The sequence below is a fragment of the Scyliorhinus torazame genome, chromosome 2 (assembly GCF_047496885.1).
Source record: "Scyliorhinus torazame isolate Kashiwa2021f chromosome 2, sScyTor2.1, whole genome shotgun sequence".
NCBI classification, from domain to species: Eukaryota; Metazoa; Chordata; class Chondrichthyes; order Carcharhiniformes; family Scyliorhinidae; genus Scyliorhinus; species Scyliorhinus torazame.
In genome coordinates this window covers 81459524-81478990 of record NC_092708.1, presented here as the reverse complement: position 1 = coordinate 81478990, position 19467 = coordinate 81459524, and the positions used below count along the sequence as shown (strand labels likewise).

Here is a 19467-nt window from a genome sequence, read left to right as displayed (position 1 = left end):
TTATATAAAAACAGCAGATTGTATGCTGTTGCAAAGTTTCAACCAATATTGATTGATGCAGTGCTGAACAGTCTGCAGAGACTTGTTCTGCCAGCTCTGAGAGCATGTAGACTTTGTTTGCTTGGGGCTTGCTTGCAGTTCATGAGGGCTTTCCTCTTGGCTTCAGTAACTGGCTCCACTTCAGTCCAGTAAGCCTCAAACCAGTCACCATTCCTCTGATTTCTTTTCCCGTATGCAGTGACTACAGTCATAGATAGTGTTGTGCAGATGATCCCACTTTGATCCCGTACACTTGCTGTGGGCATTGTTGTCCAAAAGAGCCTGATCAAGAGTGTTGCAAAACTCCTGAGTCATAGAGTTTTTACAGCATGGAAAGAGGCCTTTCAGCCCATCATGTCCATCAAGCACCTATCCACGCTAATCCCATTTTCCAGCACTTGGCCCATAGTCTTGTACGATATTTCATTTTGAGTGCTCGTCCAAATGCTTCTTAAATGTTGTGAGCGTTCCCGCCTCTACCAGCCTTTCTGGCAGTAAGTTCCAGATTCTAAGGGCAGCACGGTAGTACAAGTGGATAGCACTGTGGCTTCACAGCACCAGGGTCCCAGGTTCGGTTCCCCGCTGGGTCACTGTCTGTGTGGAGTCTGCACGTTCTCCCCGTGTCTGCGTGGGTTTCCTCCGGGTGCTCCGGTTTCCCCCCACAGTCCAAAGATGTGCAGGTTAGGTGGATTGGCCATGATAAATTGCCCTTAGTGACCAAAAAAAGGTTAGAAGGGGTTATTGGGTTACGGGGATAGGGTGGAATTGAGGGCTTAAGTGGGTCGGTGCAGACTCGATGGGCTGAATGGCCTCCTTCTGCACTGTATGTTCTATGTTCTAAGCACACTCTGGATGAAAAAGTTTTTCCTCAAATCGCCTTTAAATCTCCTGCCCCTTACCTTAAATCTATGTCCAGTATGTCAATGGATTGGCAACTGTTGATCCAAGGGCGATCTTTATCTTCGAGTTTTACAGTTTCCTTGGCTGAAGCCTGACCTTACTACACATCAGGGAGTGGTCAATGCCACAATCAGCATTGTGTAGCTATGAATGATGAGGGCACTGTTGAGGATGGTGATGGTGAGTGTTGGGCATAGATGAACATTAGGTTAATTGGGCCTGTGCTTGTTGTCAAGTGAAATGTAAGAAGTCTGTCTGAGACTTCTATAGATGGTTCAACAAGTAGAATGTATTTCACTGTGAAACCCACTCCATACTCATGAGTTGCTTTTTGAGTTCTACCCTGTGAGAAGGACTTGTAATGTTTCTCTTTAAAGGATCCACTCTGAGCAAGCCTCGTTTCTTGCAGCGCATCACAGTCCATATTGAGCCGTGTAAGCTCTTTGTTGATCACCACTGTCTTACGTGCATCAACAACATGCACAAGCCTGTTAGTAAGGCCAGAACACATGGTCCTTGCATTCCAGTTTGTAATGCAAAATACTGGTGTCTTTTTTGTTGAGTTTATCTTACCAGGTGCACAGATGACTCTCTAAGCTCCAAGCACTCATTGAAGCAAACAAGTTGTGATGGGAAAGCACCTAATTGACTGGGGACTGTCCAGCTTGAGGCGGGTAGTAACTGTCCAATGAGAGGCAATGATCTGTCCCACTGTCAGGCGTAACCACTGCCACCCCTTGCTCTATGCCAGTCAAGTGAGAGTTTCTAACTGGTAAATGCAGCTTCCTCTGTTCTGCCAATATAAACTAGTAAGCTGGAGTGTCTTCTCTAGCGCACAGGCCTGGGCAAATAGAATAGAGATCTTGAGTCATTTCATTGATTGTCTTAATTTAACACTATTAATCATACATTTTAAATTATTCAAATCACTGAACAGAGTGCAAAAGGTGAAAATATAGACCAAGTAAAGTCTGAAAATCAACTATACAGACTGACCAAATAGTCATCAAGCAATAGGAAATTTATAAATAATTTTATTGCATTTTTACATTTGTACACTATGCAGATGATCGAAATAGTTATTATTTACAATTTACATGCTTTTCCTTTTTTGCCCCCACCCCCCTCCTCCCCCACCCTTTCCTGCTATCCTGGCTCTAACCTCCGCCATAGATGTATTATCCATTGCTCATTTTGTTCTTATGGCTTTGTGGGGGGTCCCTCTGGCCCCCTCGTTGATCTCTCCCTCGGTACCCTCCTGGTGTTTCCTTGGGTCCCTCTACCGTTGCCTCTGCCCCCCCCCCCCCCATCCCCCTTGTTCCTGTCTGCTTTGTGTAGCCCTGGTGACTCCTATTGGTACCCCCTCCCTTCTTATCAGTTATTGGCTTGAAACAGGTCTTGGAACAGGCTGATGAATGGCCCCCACGCTTTGTGAAAGCCCTTGTCCGACCCTCGGATGGTGTACTTGGATTTTCTCCAGATGGACAAATTCTGATAGGTCTGCCAGCCAGTCTGCAGCTGTGGGTGATGCTGCTGATCGCCAGCCGAACAGGATTCTCAGGGCAATTAAGGAAGCAAATGCAAGGGCGACGTCCCTCTTTTCTTCATGAAGTTCTGGCTGGTCCAATACCCTTACCCCCCAAGTAGTAGGTAATTCTTATGGATGTTGCCAGGATTGAAAATTTTAGCTGCAAGGATTGGATAGGCTGGGATTGTTTTCTTTGGAATCGAGGAGGCTGATGAGAGATTTAATTGAGGTGTATAAAATTATGAGGACCTAGATAGTGAGGATGGTAAGGATCTATTTATCTTAGCGAAGTGGTCAATAACTAGGCAAGATGGATTTCAAGCAATTGGCAGAAAATGAGTTGAGGAAAAATGTTTTCATTCAAGGGGAGGCGGCAGTCTGGAACTCTCAGTCTGAAAGGTGACAGGCAGAAATCTTTATTGCATTTATCAAAAATATTTCGATATGCTTTTAAAAAGCTGTAACCTCAAGGGTTATGGACCAAGAATCAGAAAATGGGATTAGGTGGAATAGCTTTTTTATGGCCGGGACAGTCACAGTGGATTGAATAGTCTCCTTCAGTGCCATAAATTTACCATGATCCTATGATCGCTTTGGCACATATCCACCATGAAAGGCCAAAGAAAAGTAAGGCGACTCAATTTCAAGTTTCATAAATTCAAGTGAATTGTCAGAAATAAGTAAACAACCTCGAGAAAATCTCAATGAAAGCCAAACACAATAACAATAATAATCATCATACCAAAGGGAAAATTTTGACCAGAGGAGGTGATTGGTAAACATTGCAATCAACTCTACGGTAGAGAGCATCTTTTTAATATCTGAACTGCCTGGTAAATGTATTTTTAAAATTGATCCAACACTTTTCCTCTGCCCCCCCATGCGACTTTGTAGAGATGTCACTTCTCTCCCTCCCTTCCTTGGTCAGACATGCCCATGTCCTTTGACTACTGCCACCCGATCTCAATGTCTTCTTTTGTTGTCAACACTATGCCTGAGCAGTTCTAGTATTTATTCTGTTACATCATTGCAAGCGATGGATTTGACAGCGGCCAGGAGCAGAGATGCTTCTCGTGCAGTTACTGGAGTTGCAGGGAGTTACAAATCAAAGAAGCAAAGTCGAAACTTGACTCATGACAAAATACAATTTTCAATAAATTATTGCAGAAAATCGGACACCCCGTTTGCTTCCGTAAAAACTGACATTTCAGCTTCTGAAAGATTCAAAAATTCTAATACCCAGAATAGTTAACATTAAACAAGTTACATAGGATAAACCATATTGAGGATTTGAGATGCTAAACTATAACAGCAAAGTTCCTGAGCCTTTAATTATTATGACCTTAAAACAAAGCAATGAGATGTATCGCTGGAACCCTGAAGTTGATCCCAAAATGCTGGCACACATCGTACCCCCCCCACCCCCCCCCCCCCGATCAGCTGCCACACAGTGACTCTCTGTGAAGCTCAGCGAATCGAACAACAAAAATGCCTCCCCATCCACCAGAACCACACCAATGTCCCTCACCTCCGTTCTAAGTCATGTCATTTTTTTTGGACCCATGCACACCTCAGGCAATGCAATTTCGACCCTGAAGAAGCTTGGAGAAATGAATGGTCCTCACAGGAAGTCACGTACAAACACCTTGTGAAAGACCCAACAGGGAAGATCCCTCCCTGGAGTCCACCTCCCATAAAGCTCATGGGCATCCCTAAACTGCATCCAACTAAACTGTGACTGATGCGGATACCTGATGCACAAATGGAAAATTAAAAATTCTCCTGTGCACGACTGTTGTCACCCAGAACAGACCATGTAACACAAAGCCTCAATGCATGCTATATAAATACGATGCAGGTGTTACAGTGATACACATTGCCACTCCTGACATAATATCCTGGCTTGACTACCTAGAGGTAAAATTATAACTGTTGCTCTATACCCAGCCACATGATAGACAAAGACCTCAAAAGCACAATGAAATTGTAACGTTCAGAAAAATAACAAATCTCAGTTTGCAGCTTCTAATTACACTTTTAAAAATATTCAATCTATTTTTGCCAGGAAATAATGCCTCAGGAACAGATCAGGGTAATTGAAAAAATATTGCTGCAGAAACATAAAAGCTTTCTGCCAGGCTAGATGCAGTGGAATTATGTAATTGGCTTTCTGCGTATGCGTGAACCAGTCAGTGCGCATGCACCAATAGATATACCCGGTGCCCATATTGCGCAGCCCTCTTGCGTTGACAGGAGACAAATCATCAATGCTTCCACTCCAGAAGTTGAACAAATTTCCTCATAGAAGAACAAACAGTTCCTGCTCACTCCAAATCCATTAGGGAGACCACCTGTTGAACGCCTCATGTAAGCAGTCTTGAATCAAAAGGCACGTGTTTTTCATTCATTGATTACTTAATTGGAAAAGTACACTTAATTCTGCAAGGTTGTCTTTTAATGAGGAAGCATGACATGGAAATGTATTAAAAAGAGGTTCCCAAAGCTTTTCTGTCAGGAAGCTCGATCTGCTGTATCTGCCACCAACTTAATGCCATAGTTTCATCATGCCATCGGGAAGCTGACTTTCAGTCTCCTGCACAATTAAGTGCCCCGCCTGCCTCAGTTCCCACACCTGTGAACTTCACAAGATTCTTCCCATGAGCAGGTTCTTTGATGGGGTGGAGGATAGGTGTGGGTGCTGTGCGGGGGGCCCTGCGAACCATGTCCATATATTTTGGGCATGTCCAAGGCTGAGGGGCTTCTGGCAGGGATTTGCTGATGTCATGCCAGAAGTTTTAAAGGCGTGTGTGGTTTTGAGTCCAGAGGTGGTTATCTTGTGTTGGAAGATCCGGGAGCCCAGAAGGTGAGAGAGACCAATGTCCTGGCCTTTGCCTCCCTGGTGACCCGTAGACGGATCTTAGTAGGATGGAGGGACATGGAACCCCCGAAGTCGGAGGTTTGGGTTTGTGACATGGCGGAGTTCCTCAGGCTTAGGACAATTAAATTCGCCTGGAGGGGATCGCTGCAGGGGTTTGCCTCCCGGAGGTGGCAGCCGTTCATCGACTTGTTCGAGAAAAATTAGGCTGTCAGCACCAGGGGGTGTATTTTCTAAAAAAAAAAGATTCTTCCCATGGAGGTAAAGAATCATGAGTGTGCTTTTCTTCTAAGCCTTTCTTCATAATAAATGTTACTGTTTAGGTTTGAAAAACCCTCTGTTCATTTATATCACAACGATCTAGCTATTTGCCATTTATCTTTTCAGATGCTTGTAAGTTTAGATTATTATTGTTCTTTAACTGGCTTGTAAACACAAAAATTATCCCAAATAAAATCTAGGTTGGTTGATCTGGTTTGACATGCAAAATACCATTTGCATTTGGTTCACCAGATTCTTAACTAGCTATCTTTATTTAAAAGTAGATTACTCCTTCCCAGCATTGGTTAACCAGTGGATCATTCAAAAATGGAACATATCTGGTGTATAAAACCTCGAAACTTTTCAGCAAATTTCCACTTGCTTGAAGGTGTACTGAACGTAGAAGACATAATGAGCTTAAACTGTTCATAGAACCCCAAGAGTGCATTTGGCTTATCGAGTCTTCACTGACCCCCATCTTCGTACGCCCACCTGACCTGTACATCCCTGGACATTACTGTCTTTCTATAGTAAAAAAAAAAATGTATATAAAAGTTATGTTATTAGTTCATTAAATTTTAATCCTTTGTAATTGTGCATGCATTCCAAGGGTCACACAGCCACATGTATACAAAATGTAATTAGTATAAAAGTTTTAATTTTGTTCCAATTACTGTTCAGAAACAGAAGAATGAGATATGAAGTAAGTTTGGCATTGAGATAACAGCTTAATGAATATGCCATGGCTCATTTTCAACAACAAACACTTCTACAGCACCTTTCGCAGATTAAAAGATCCCAAGATATTTGTTTCACAAACGCAGAAAATAATGGGAGATCACAAAAATTAAGGAAGATGGATTAGAGAAGATAACAGAAAGCAAGATTGAATAAGTAACTGTTGACTATATGAATGTATTACTTCGATCCAATCCACCACTTACATGTCAGTTACTTTCAACACACTTAAAGAAAGAAGCATATATTGGACACCATGATTAAATCCTGGCTGAAATTGGTCCTACTGCTTTTTCAATTTTTTTGTGATAATCAGTTCCAGAATGGTCAACTGTCACTTTTTATAGCAGCAGATTTAAACTCTGAAGCCTGTGGTCATTATTTAAACTAGCCTGGTAAATTGGCATGTACATTTTGGTAAGGCGCTGCAGTGATCTTCTTCCACCCTGCCAGTCCTGCCAGGGTGGGTGCCATAGATGTGCCAAATGGCATGGGCATTTGTTCAAAATACCTAAATTCACTCAAACCAGGATTTCAGATGGGGTAAATATCAGAAACTGACAGAAAATGTCCAAAGAACTGCCTGGAATCTCAGCGTTCATACTTCTGATAGCACTAAAAAAGTTCAATGCCATGCACTTATCAGCTATTTTGTACGAGCTTGAAATTGCTTAATTTAAAATAACTTTGAATTAATTTTATTGTGGAAAAAAATGGACCAGTTAATAATCTTCACAAAACAGCAAATGGTTCAATTTTTCATTTCTTCATCCACCGCTTACCTAAAGTGCAATCCTGGAGGAGAAGTCCCAGTAATAGTACAGATGCAAGGCTTTGAGTTAAACTGTGAAATGAGGAGTTGCACCCTAATTTGAGCCGTAGTACGATCAAAGGGTGTATACGTAACAACAACGTCAATTTGTCCATTAGCTGGTATTATTCCTATTCAATGAATAAAATAAATTCATCATATATTTACATTTATAAAAATGTTATATTACTTATAATATGTATCATCTTTCTTATTGTCTGAACACAAACACCAGACATTTCCTGAGGCATTCCCCCTATTGACCTGCGTAACGTCGTATTATGGGTGAAAATTAATTGCAGGGCCTCCTCCATTGTTGCTCATCCTGGCTGGCTGCAGTATCAGTAATGGCCACTGCTCCTGGTGGCACTGCTGGGACTAAAGAGCTGCCAGCCTACCAATTAGCTGGCAGCTCTATCAACTCTTCAAAGGCTGAAAACCCTGATGTCAGGAAGTTAATTGCCTGAAGTACATTGTGTTGAGGCCTAAGAAATGCCCACCATAGGTTTGCCCCTGTATTTCCAGCCTGCTTTTGGGGCTGCTGCTATTAGATTCGGCCCTGTATTTCTGTTGTACCCGCTGCCAAAAGTACCGTAGCCAATTTGGAGAACTCCTCGGAAATGTCACAGAAATTATAATGTGGAAAGAGGCCAATTGGCCCATCATGTCTGCACCAGCTCTCTGAATGAGAATTTTTAAAAATGCCATTCTCCCCTTCTCCTGGTTTAACACAGTGGGCTGGTTTAACACAGTGGGCTAAATCGCTGGCTTGTAATACAGAACAATGCCAGCAGCGCGGGTTCAATTCCTGTACCAGCCCCCCCGAACAGGTGCCAGAATGTGGCAACTAGGGGCGTTTCACAGTAACTTCATTGAAGCCTACTCGTGACAATAAGCGATTATCATTATAACTCTGTAGATTCTTTCTTTTAAAAAAAGTCTGATTCCTTTTTAACTGCCTCGATTGAACCTCCCACTAACACACTCCCTTGGCAGTGCACCCCTTCTCACTCTGTGAGAAAACCTCCCACCACCACCCTATATCGTTCTTCACATTCTATATTACCATTGTCTCACAGAAGATATACACTAAGCTTTCAAAACATCTGTACTCTAAGTGGCCAGATGATCTATCAGGGCACTGACACTTGTCACGGAGGAACACTGAACCAGAAGAGAGAATGATAAAGGAAACTCCAAAAATCACAAATAAATGCAATGGGTAAATCACAGGTGAGTTTGGTCTGTGCAAACAAAAAACTATTTTTAAAACGTTTGAAAAATATGGCTTTAGTACATTGCTGATTTCTAATTTCTTTAACTCTAAATATGAATTATTAAATTAACAAATAAATTTGTAGAGGTTTCTGAAGAGCTACATCAACAGGCCAGGTTGCAGTAGGTACAATTGTCTATGAAGTGATATGAATCAAAAAAGCATTAAATTCTGTTGAAAGGGAAGGAGACTTGGGTGATAAACTTCATGAGTGTCTAAAGGTCCACACACAGTACCAAGATGCCAAATCAAAAGCTAGTAAGAGTATTCAGAATAATAGCTTGGACAATTCAATATAAAATAAAAAGCAATATAGTGCTTTTGTACAAGATTTATTTAATCCCATTGAGAATTTGTTTGCTCAGACCATATTGCCTCATTTATTTGGATAGTGAGCCCTGAAAAAGGTTTTGAGCAGATTAATAGCTAATTCAAAAACACTTCAGCATCATGGAGACTCAAAAGACCTGGCTCTTCAGTTTATAAAAGCATAAACATTATTGGTCAAAGTATTTAAAATAATGATGTGACTGTATACAAGTGGTTAGGGAGAATAAGGGGGCATGTGTATAGGTTATGTAAGCAAACCAGGGGCGGGATTCTCCGACCCCCCGCCGGGTCGGAGAATCGCCGAGGGGCCGGCGTGAATCCCGCACCCGCCAGTTGCCGAATTCTCCGGCACCGGATATTTGGCGGGGGTAGGAATCGCGCCGCGCCGGTTGCCGGGGCCCCCTGGCGATTCTCCGGCCCGCGATGGGCCGAAGTCCCGCCGCTGTCAACCCACACCAGCCGGCGTGGATTGAACCACATTTGGGACGGCGGGACACGGCGGCGCGGGCGGGCTCCGGGGTCCTGGGGGGCGCGCAGGGCGATCTGGCCCCGGGGGGTGCCCCCATGGTGGCCTGGCCCGCGATCGGAGCCCACCAATCTGCGGGCGGGCCTGTGCCGTGGGGGCACTCTTTTCCTTCCGCCTTCGTCATGGTCTCCACCATGGCAGAGGCGGAAGAGACCCCCTCCATTGCGCATGCGCGGGGATGCCGTGAGTGGCTGCTGACGCTCCCGCGCATGCGCGCCCGGCAAAGTCAGTTACGTGCCAGCTGGCAGGGCACCAAAGGCCTTTCCCACCAGCTGGCGGGGCGGAAATCAGTCCGGCGCGGTCCTAGCCCCTCAAAGTTAGGGCTCGGCCGCTCAAGATGCGGAGACTTCCGCACCTTTGGGACGGCGCGATGCCGGACTGATTTGCGCCGTTTTTGGCGACGGTCGGCGGACATCGTGCCGATATCGGAGAATCCCGCCCATGTTTCTAATTCTTCCGAAGGGTCATTGACCTCTGGAATAGGTTGCCGACTCCTCAAGTGGAGGCAGATTTGCAACAAACATTCAAAAAGAAAGTGGATGAGAAACCTAGAGGAGATTGATAAGAATGCATACTATATTTGACAGGATGTTTGGTAATGCAACGCAAATCTTCTGGAACTGATTTTTGTTCGTCTTCAGTGACTGGAGAAGAATTTTCCATAATTCCAATTGTATTGGCCTGAAGTTTCTTTTTCAGGGTTTGTCTGCCTCTCACAGAACATTACATGGATGTTGCTAGGTGAAGAGTTTGGGCCATGTTGCCTGATCACAACAGAGCACAATGGGACAGACTTGATGGAGAAGAGGATATTTTTCTGGGTTTTTTTGTATGTTTGCATGAAATAAAAGATCACTTGCTATTATTGTCAACTTATTTCCCTAAATTGTATAAACAGTTTTTCTGGTGGCTGAAATTAAAAAGGAAGCAAATCTGAAAACCTAAAAGTAAGTAGCCTTATATTTCAAATGTATTCTTTTATGTCAGAAATATTTCTGAATCCTTAAGAAGATTCTATTAATTTAAAAAATACATATATTGAAAATGAATCAACAAGCAACTACAAAATGTTAAAAGGTGTGTAAGTGACAGAATATCGAGCAGTATGTTAGATCAACCTTTTATATGGTTAGTTTAGTTCTCCAATGATAAATTATTGACTTGAATGGATATTTGCAAGATTACTTTCTTAGTTCCGGGACATTTGTTAAAAGATTGCTGAACATAGGGAAAATAAGGAATGGTTTTTATTTTTTTAAATTTAAGGAAAAACTCCAAACCTAGAGTTTAAGCAATTGTTTTACCTAAAATTTCCACAAATAAAAACAATGTATTGCATGCAGGGTGTGGGTTGGGATTGGCACAGTTCAACAATAATTACAAGTATAAAATGCTCATATAATATTGGCAGTTCTCTCACACCTGCGGTTGGCTGAATTGTGAATGCATGATGAGGTTGAAGAAAATTCAACTGGAACTCAAAATCAACTGGACAGCTGCAGCGCAAAGGGATGGTGATTTCCTTGCTGCAAAATTTGGGAAAATAATACCATTAAACATTTGTAGTAAAATATAGATTGTTTTATACAAGAAAAGGCAACTGAATAGGTCAATCGCTATAGCCATCTCATAGAAAGATTATTCAGAACTATAAAATATGTTCAAATACAAGTAGAATCGGCTATCTAGCAATAATATGGGGTCCTTCAAATGTATTACAGATATTATTTTGTTTATTTATTGTCAATAAACTATTAAATCTGGTGAAAAGAAAGAGTTGGATGCGCTTTCACTCACTGAACTTGCAGGTGTAAATTAACAGACCTAACCCGACATTTGAGTGAAGTTCTGTGACCTTGAATCTTTGTCATTACTTTTGCCAGTCTCATATCATTTCAGATAGCTGCATGTAGCATTTACCCATGTTGGACAGTTCCATGGAGGTTAAGTGAAACTGAGGCCATTCTCTCATGCATCTCCATTATTTGAGCATATGAAAACAAGTAATGAGGATTGCCGAGAAGAAAATGCACAATAATTTAAAGAATTCCACCATCAATGTTGATTTTATCAGCTTTAAATTTATTTCTGCTTGGTTTTGCTTCTGTCCATTACTTTGCCAGCTGCTTTTGTACCACTTCCTTTGGTGCTGGCGTGTATTCCCTATCCTTTAAGCCAAGGACAATGGGTTTCCCATTGTGAATTTTTCTGTGTTATATATTTTTGAACATGAATGAGAGTCAATAGAGGGATGCCAGATGGTACTACAGGTGTATGGCTTCCACCTGCCAACATTGCAATAACAGAACATAAACACAGAGGCACACATGCCTGAATTTGTCTCTGAAGGCTTTAGTTTGCCAAGCAAGTCATCAATGAATTATAACATACATTCAAATCCATTAGGAGAGTTTCTCTTGACTAGTATGTCTGGTCATTATATTAACAGTTCAATATAATTCACAACTCTGGCAAACCTCACATAGCTGTCAAAGACAAATATTTGAACAATGATAACTTTAGTGGAATTAAAACCATAATGTATGTGTCTTGTGTTTGCTTTAATGGTGTTTCTCCATTGTCAATGTATGGTGTATTCTTCAACCAAGGGCGCGATTCTCCACTCCCGCGCCGGTTGGGAGAAATCGCCTGGGCCGCCAAATTTTCCCGCGACGCCGGTCCGACGCCCTCCCGCGATTCTCCCAAGCGGCGGGAACGGTCCCGTCGGGTTCCGCGCGGCGCAGGCCGGAGAATCGCCCGAGACACCCAAAATGGCAATTCTCCGGCACCCCTGCTATTCTCAGGCCCGGATGGGCCGAGCGGCCTGGCCAAAACGGCGGGTTCCCCCCGGTGCCGACCACACCTGGTCGCTGCTGTCGGGAACAGCACGGGAACGCTGGGGGGGGGGGGGGGATCCTGCACCGGGGGGTACCTCAAATGGGGTCTGGCCTGCGATCGGTGCCCACCGATCATTGGGCCATCCTCTCTAAAGGAGGACCTCCTTTCTTCCGCAGCCCCGCATGCGCGGGTGACGCCAGTTATGTGGCGCCGGCCGCGTCATGTATGCGGCGCCGCCTTTACGCGGCGACAAGGCCTGGCGCGTGTAAATGACGCTGCTCCGCTCCTAGCCCATTATCAGGCCCTGAATCGGTCGGGATAGGGGCCGTTTCGCGCGGTCGTGAACCTCGACAGCATTCACGATGGCGTGGGCACTTCGGCGCGGGAGTGGAGAATCCTGCCCCTTATCTTTTCCTACATACCTAATTGGGGCAGGAGTATACAAGGGCATAGATGTTGAATTGTAACAGTATTTTTCTGGGACTGAATTGATGGCAAATAAATCTCAAATTAAATCTGCTGCAGGTTGTATCTCCTGTTTTGCTGCTTGAACAGCTGGGTCTTAAGTTCCTTTCATAGCTCCCAAAGGCCTTCATGTGTTGCCTCCAGAAGAGCTCAATCATCATTTAACTCAATTTCTATAATAACACAAGTTAGGCTCCTGTACTGTCGGAAAGCTGACCTAATCGCACCAATGAAATCAATGAAGTGCTACCCCATCATGTTATCAAGCCTATATGAACTATATTTCTGCACTCTTCCATCCCATCTCTATTGCAGCTGTTGGAACATCCACGGAAAAGCAAAGTATATTTTGAGCATCTGCTATACAGGTCCCTGGAACTGCCACAAACTCCAGGGTAGACAACATTATGATGTAGTCATTAATTCCTGCAACAATTCTTGACCCTCCAACCAATATTGTTCTTTTAAAAGCAAAAACTATAAAATGTGGATTTCTTGAGTTGAAAGGCAATGAATGCATTTTTATCCAGTAGTCAGTGATGTCTTCCTACTGATATCACGAGCAATTGGTCCTATTCTGGACATCTGATTGAAGATGCCTTGCTGACAATCTAATTCCCTAGGAGAGACAACTCTCAAGTGCTGGGGAGACATGGATCAAAGGTATTGCGTGCTTCATCAAACGCATTAGGCCTGTGGCCTCTTCCTTTGTACATTTTGAGGAATAAGAGGGGAGAGGTTAGAAAGGCTTACTGAGCAGTGACACAGAAGGATGCTCATGATAAGAAGGTCATTCATGATATGGTTTATTAACACCTAATTTGGTATACAATTGGAAGAGAAGTAGAATCTTATCCTGAACTTGCAGCTGTCACATTTCCCCTACTTTTCCACCTCTGATTCCTTAATGACCTCTCAAGATTTGTCGCCCTCAATCCTTATAGCCACAAGGTCAGATATTTGGAGGTTGTCACCTATTACGATCCCGGATCTCAGCCCAACTGTTGCTGGGATACTGGACAGAAATCCCAATATTTTATTTTAATTTTTGTAAGACTGTGAGGAAAGGATACCTCATTCCAGGAGTGATTTCACACAATGTAGGGATATGGTATATTAGACAAGTTTTATTACAAACACAGTATTAAACTATCTTTAACATCACACAAGAAAATAGCTTATCCCTTAAATAATGCTAATCAATACAGAGACACAATAACCCTTAACTGCTATCTTTATTTCCACTCAAACAACAAAACCACCTCACGTCACAATCTATTTTTAAATACAGTTAGCAGACTCGGTAATATATACTGTAAAGAGAGGTCTTGGACGTACCACTTTGAGAAAGAGAGATCTTTTGAGACTGCTTAAAAGAAAAAGACCTGACACCCTGTCATAATAATGCAAATTCTCAGCTCACCTTACAGCCAAAACTAACTGTGAAAACCACAACACCTGATGTTTCAACCCCTGGCTTCTCCCATTCAATACATCATCTTACTAAGTTGAACACAATGTCTCTAATTAATGACTCTACAGGGAACCTCTTAATATAAATAAAAGTACATTAGCTCAAACTTTTACCATGCTTTAATTGCACCTCTGTCTCCAGAAAGCCTTGCCGCCTTTCTTTAATGACCAGGAAGCCCGAGGTAGGAATGGAAGAAACTCATTTTAATTCAAAATTACATCTGCCTATGGCAGCTCCCATGTTCACATCACATTTTGTGTTGGGACAACCAACAGGCCGGGCCTCGCTTGGGCTGGCTTTTATGCTCGGTTTTGTGAGTCCCAGCTTAGTTGGCTTCTGTTCACTCACGGGGCAGCTCGTTCGCCACGAGCCCATGGGGAGATCGATTATAGTTTTCCCCATGGGGCTCGCCGGGATTTTGACACTTTCAAACCAGGATTTCAAAAAACATGACTGCAGCAGTTACATACTATCCCAGGCTTTCAACTCTTACTGCACCAAATACATATAATACAACATATCTGAAATTCCTACATTCATCACACACCCATTGCAGTTCTATTTAAGGTGTCATAGACAAAATATCAGTGATACAAGGGAATCTTAAGATCATTTACATGATGGATGGGAGAGTTTTTTTCCAATTCATTCATGGGATGTGGGCTGGGCCAACATTTATTGCCCATCCCTAATTAGGAAGGTGATGGTGAGTTGTCTTCTTGAAACCTGCAGTCTATGTGGTGATGGTAAACCTAGTGCTGTTGGGAAAGGAGTTCCATGATTTTGACCCAGTACCAGTGAAGGAACAGTGATATATTTCAAAGTTAGGGTGGTGAGTGGCTTAGAGAGGGACTTCCAGGTGGTGGTGTGCGCATGCGTCCGCTGCTCGTGTCCTTCATGATGGTCGCGTTTGTGGGTGTAAAAGGTGCTGCCAAAGGAGCCTTGGTGAGTTCCTGCAGTGCATCTAGTAGATGGCATGGAGAGGAGTGACTGTTTGTGGAAGGGGTGCCAAACAAATGTCCTGGATGCTAGCAAGTTTCTTGAGTGTTGTTGGAGCTGCACTCATCCAGGCAAGTGGAGAGCATTCCATTACACTCCTGACTTGTGCCTTGTAGATGGTGGACAGGCATTGGGGAGACAGGATGTGATTTACCCATCGCAGGATTCCAAGCCACTGACCTGCACTCATGGGCACAGTATTTATATGGCAATGCCATTGAAAGTTAAGCAGCGATATTAACATTCTCTCTTGTCATTACCTAGCACTTGTGTGACGCAAATGTTACTTGCCACTTGGAAACCAAGCCTGGATTTAGCCAGGTCTTGCTGCATTTGGAAATGGACTGCTTCAGTATCTGAGGAGTCATGAATGGTGTTGAGCATTGTACAATCATTATCGAACATCCCCACTTCTAACGTTTTGATGGAAGGGTGGTCATCGATGAAGCAGCTGAAGATGGTTGGATCTAGGACACTACTCTGAGGAATTCCTGCATTGATGTCCTGGAGCTGAGATCATTGGCCTCCAACAGCCACAACCATCTTCCTTTGTGCTGGATATGAATCCAACCACTGGAGAGCTTTCCCACTGATTCCAATTGACTCCAGCTTCGCTCAGGCTCTCTGATGCTAGAGTCAGTCAAATGTTGCCTTGGTGTCAAGGGATGCCAGTGTCACTTCACCTCTGGAGTTCAGCTCTTTTGCTCATGTTTGGACCAAAGCAGTATCTTAGAATCATAGAAAAGCTACAACACAGAAGAAGGCCATTTGGCCCATCTTGTCTATGCCAGCCAAAGGACACCCAGGGCCCCTTTCTAATCCCACCTTCCTGCACCTGGTCCATGTCCCTGTAGCTTGGAGCACTTAAGGTGCAGGTCCAGGTATTTTTTAAAAAGAGGTTTACAAGAATGTTGCCAGGGCTAAAAAAGTGTAGCTACGAGAGACTCTATCTCCACCACCAACCCGGGCTGCGAATTCCAGACACCCACTACTGTCTGCATAAAAACGTTCTTCCTCATGACTCCTTTACATCTTCTGCCTCTTATCTTGAATCTATGTTCCCTGGTTCTAGAATTCTCCATCAAGGGAAACAATTTTATCCTGTCCACTTTATCCCTTCCCCTCACACTTTTGTACACCTCAATTAAGTCACCCTCAGCCTTCTTTGTTCCAAGGAAAATACCCCCAGCCTATCTACTCTCTCCTCATAGCAACACTTTTCTAGTTCTGGCAACATTCTTATAAACCTCCTCTGCACTCTCTCCAGAGCAATTACGTCCTTCCTGTAATGTGCTGACCAGAGCTGCACACAATATTCCAGTTTTGGCCTCATCAGTGTCTTATACAATTCCAACATTATAACCTTACTTCTATATGCTATACCTTTGCCAACGAGGGAGAGCATTCCAATTGCTTTCTTCAGTAATGAGGTCAGGAGCTCAATGATCTTGGCAGGACCCAAACTGAGTGTCTGTGAGCAGGTTATTGTTAAATAAATGCTACTTGATAGTACTGTGGATGACCCCTTCCATCACTTTACTGATCGAGAGTAGACTGATGGGGTGGTAATTGGACAAGTTGAATTTGCCCTGCATTTTCTGTACACTTAGCTGGACAATTTTGCACATTTTGGGCAGCACGGTAGCACAAGTGGATCGCAATGTGGCTTCACAGCACCAGGGTCCCAGGTTCAATTCCCCGCTGGGTCACCGTTTGTGCGGAGTCTGCACGTTCTCCCCGTGTCTGTGTGGGTTTCCTCCGGGTGCTCGGTTTCCTCCCACAGTCCAAAGACGTGCAGGTTAGGTGGATTGGCCATGATAAATTGGCCTTAGTGACCAAAACGGTTAGGAGGGATTATTGGGTTACGGGGATAGGGTGGAAGTGAGGGCTTAAATGGGTCGGTGCGGACTCGATGGGCCGAATGGCCTCCTTCTGCACTGTATGTTCTGTGTTCTATGTTGTCAGGTTGATGCCAGTGTTGTAGCTGTACTGGAACAGCTTGGTGAAGGGCATGGCAAGTTTTGGAGCTCAAGTCTTCAGTACTATTGTCATAATATTGTCAGGGCCCATAGCCTTTGCAGTATTCAGTGCTTTCAGCTGTTTCTTGATATCACGTGGAGTGAGCTGAATTGGCTGAAGAATGGCAGCTGTGATGTTGGGACCTCCAGAGGAGGCCAAGATGGATCATCCACTCGGCACTTCTGGCTGAAGATTACTGCAAACACCAGCCCTTGTCTTTTGCACGGATGTGCTGGCCTTTTCCATCATTGAGGATGGGAACACTTGCGGAACCTCCTCCTCCAGTGAGTTTGGTAATTGTCCATTACTGGATGTGGCAGGACTGCAGAGTTGTGGATCCGCTTAGCCCTGTCTATCGCTTGTTGCTTTATGCTATCAGCATGCATCTAGGCTTCTGTAGCAGGCAGGTTGGTGAGGATTAGATCAAGTATGTTTTTCTCTCTTGTTGATTCTCTCAACATCTGCCACAGTCCCAGTCTAGCAGCTATGTCTTTTAGCACCTGGCCAGCTCGGACTGTAGTGGTGCTACCGGGCCACTCTTGGTGGTGGGCATTGAAGTCCCCCACCCAGATTACATTCTGCACCCTTACCACCCTCAGTGTTTCCTCCAAGTAGTTTCAACATGGAGAAGTACTGATTCATCAGTAAGAGATTAGTAACATAAAATGAAATTACCACAGAATTGTAGGGTATTATATGACTTAGGTTGCTTCTCAGTTGGAGACAGAAGTGTAGAAGGAATGTTTTTTCCAATTGGCAGGATGAAACAAGTAGTTTCTCAGGGATTGGCACTGGCAATTCAGCTTTTCACTACACATACCAATGGAATAGAATTCTACATGAAATCTTAGAATCTCTACAGTGCAGAAGGAGGCTGTTCAGCCTATCGAGTCTGCACTGACCCTCTGAAAGAGCACCCTTCCCAGGCCCACCACCCACCCTATCCCCATAAACTCATCTAACCTGTACATCTTTGGACACTAAGGGTCAATTTTAGCATGGACAATCCACTTAACCTGCACATCTTTGGAATGTGGGAGGAAACCGGAGCACCCGGAGGAAACCTAAGCACACATGGGGAGAACGTGCAAATCTCACACAGTGACCGTAGGCTGGAATTGAACCTGGGGCCGACACTGAGGCAGCAGTGCTAACCACTGTACCACTGTGCCGCCCCTTAGAAAACATCTAGCTTTTCAGTTGGCACTAAGAGAAGGAACACAATAAATTTTTTAAGCATATCTTTATTATTATTTGCAGTGATGTTACATGCATGTTAAAAATCTGTTGAATATTATCTTTTTTACTGGTTTTTGAAGTTTTTTGATCCTTGGTTCAAACATTCCATCATCGATGCATAAATGATTAATGTTCGATTTGCTGGAATACACAAAAATTATCTTTCGGAAAAATGTATCATGACATTCATTCCAAACCAAACAGCAAGATAAAAACAGAGAAACTATAACTTGCATATTAAATTTCACTACAGGGCGAGTACAGGTTGAGCATTCCTTATCCAAAATTCCGAAAACCCAAAAAGTCTGAAATCTGCACTTTTTTGAGCACCGACGTGAAGTCACGAGTGAGAAATCCCACAAGGCTCTGGGAAGGTTCCCAGGCGATATGCAGGTCCCAATACGCCACACACATGCGCAATTCCCAACACGCTGCACATGCGCAGGTCCCAACACGCTGCACATGCGCATTAATCCATTGTATTCCGAAATCTGAAAAAGTCCGAAATTGGATACACACTCAGTGCCAACCATTTCAGACAAGGGTTGCTCAATCTGTAATGCTATTAAAATAAAATTATCTGTCATCCAACTTATTTTATAAATAATCTATAATTAAATTAGTTTCTGATAATTAATTATTTCCTGCTATCTATGAATTGTGCCATATCTTTATCCACCACTCATTAATACAAACAAATAATTTTCCAAGGGCATCTGTACAGCGAAGAATGTTTAGAAGAAGCAAATACTTGCTGAATACCATAAAATGAATTGCTCAAATAAATGAAGGAGAAAGTAGCTCGTAGTCACAAAAACTGACAGGTTCAACAGCACTGATCTCTCCTCTGAGCAGCTGATCCATCCCTTATGATCAGGAGTTATCTTTATGGCCAACAATCAAATCATACATTATCTTGGTCCTGGGGTATAACATTTAAAATACCTTGATGCATGTATCTGATACTGTAATTTTAAGCATTCCTTCATGTGCATTCCTCAACTCTTCCAAATGCTGATCGATCAATGTTATAGTGAAATGAATCTTAACGTAAATCAACAAATTGGTTTACGTTATAATACGAGTTTATAGAATAACATTTAAAATAATTCTTGCTTCACTTTGACTCCCCATAGGATCAAAACTAGC

The 19467-nt window shown here is 43.3% G+C and overlaps 1 protein-coding gene across 3 annotated transcripts in view; it reads right to left on the bottom strand.

The window, feature by feature from the left end:
- Positions 1-19467, bottom strand: part of cfap221 (cilia and flagella associated protein 221) — a 287241-nt gene that overhangs the window by 149068 nt on the left and 118706 nt on the right. For all 3 annotated transcript variants that reach the window (XM_072473164.1, XM_072473166.1, XM_072473165.1), the window contains 2 exons: positions 10707-10810; positions 7124-7283 (listed from right to left, as the gene is read on the bottom strand). In XM_072473164.1, coding sequence (XP_072329265.1) covers positions 7124-7283; positions 10707-10810 — 264 coding nt within the window. The remainder of the gene's footprint in view (positions 1-7123; positions 7284-10706; positions 10811-19467) is intronic.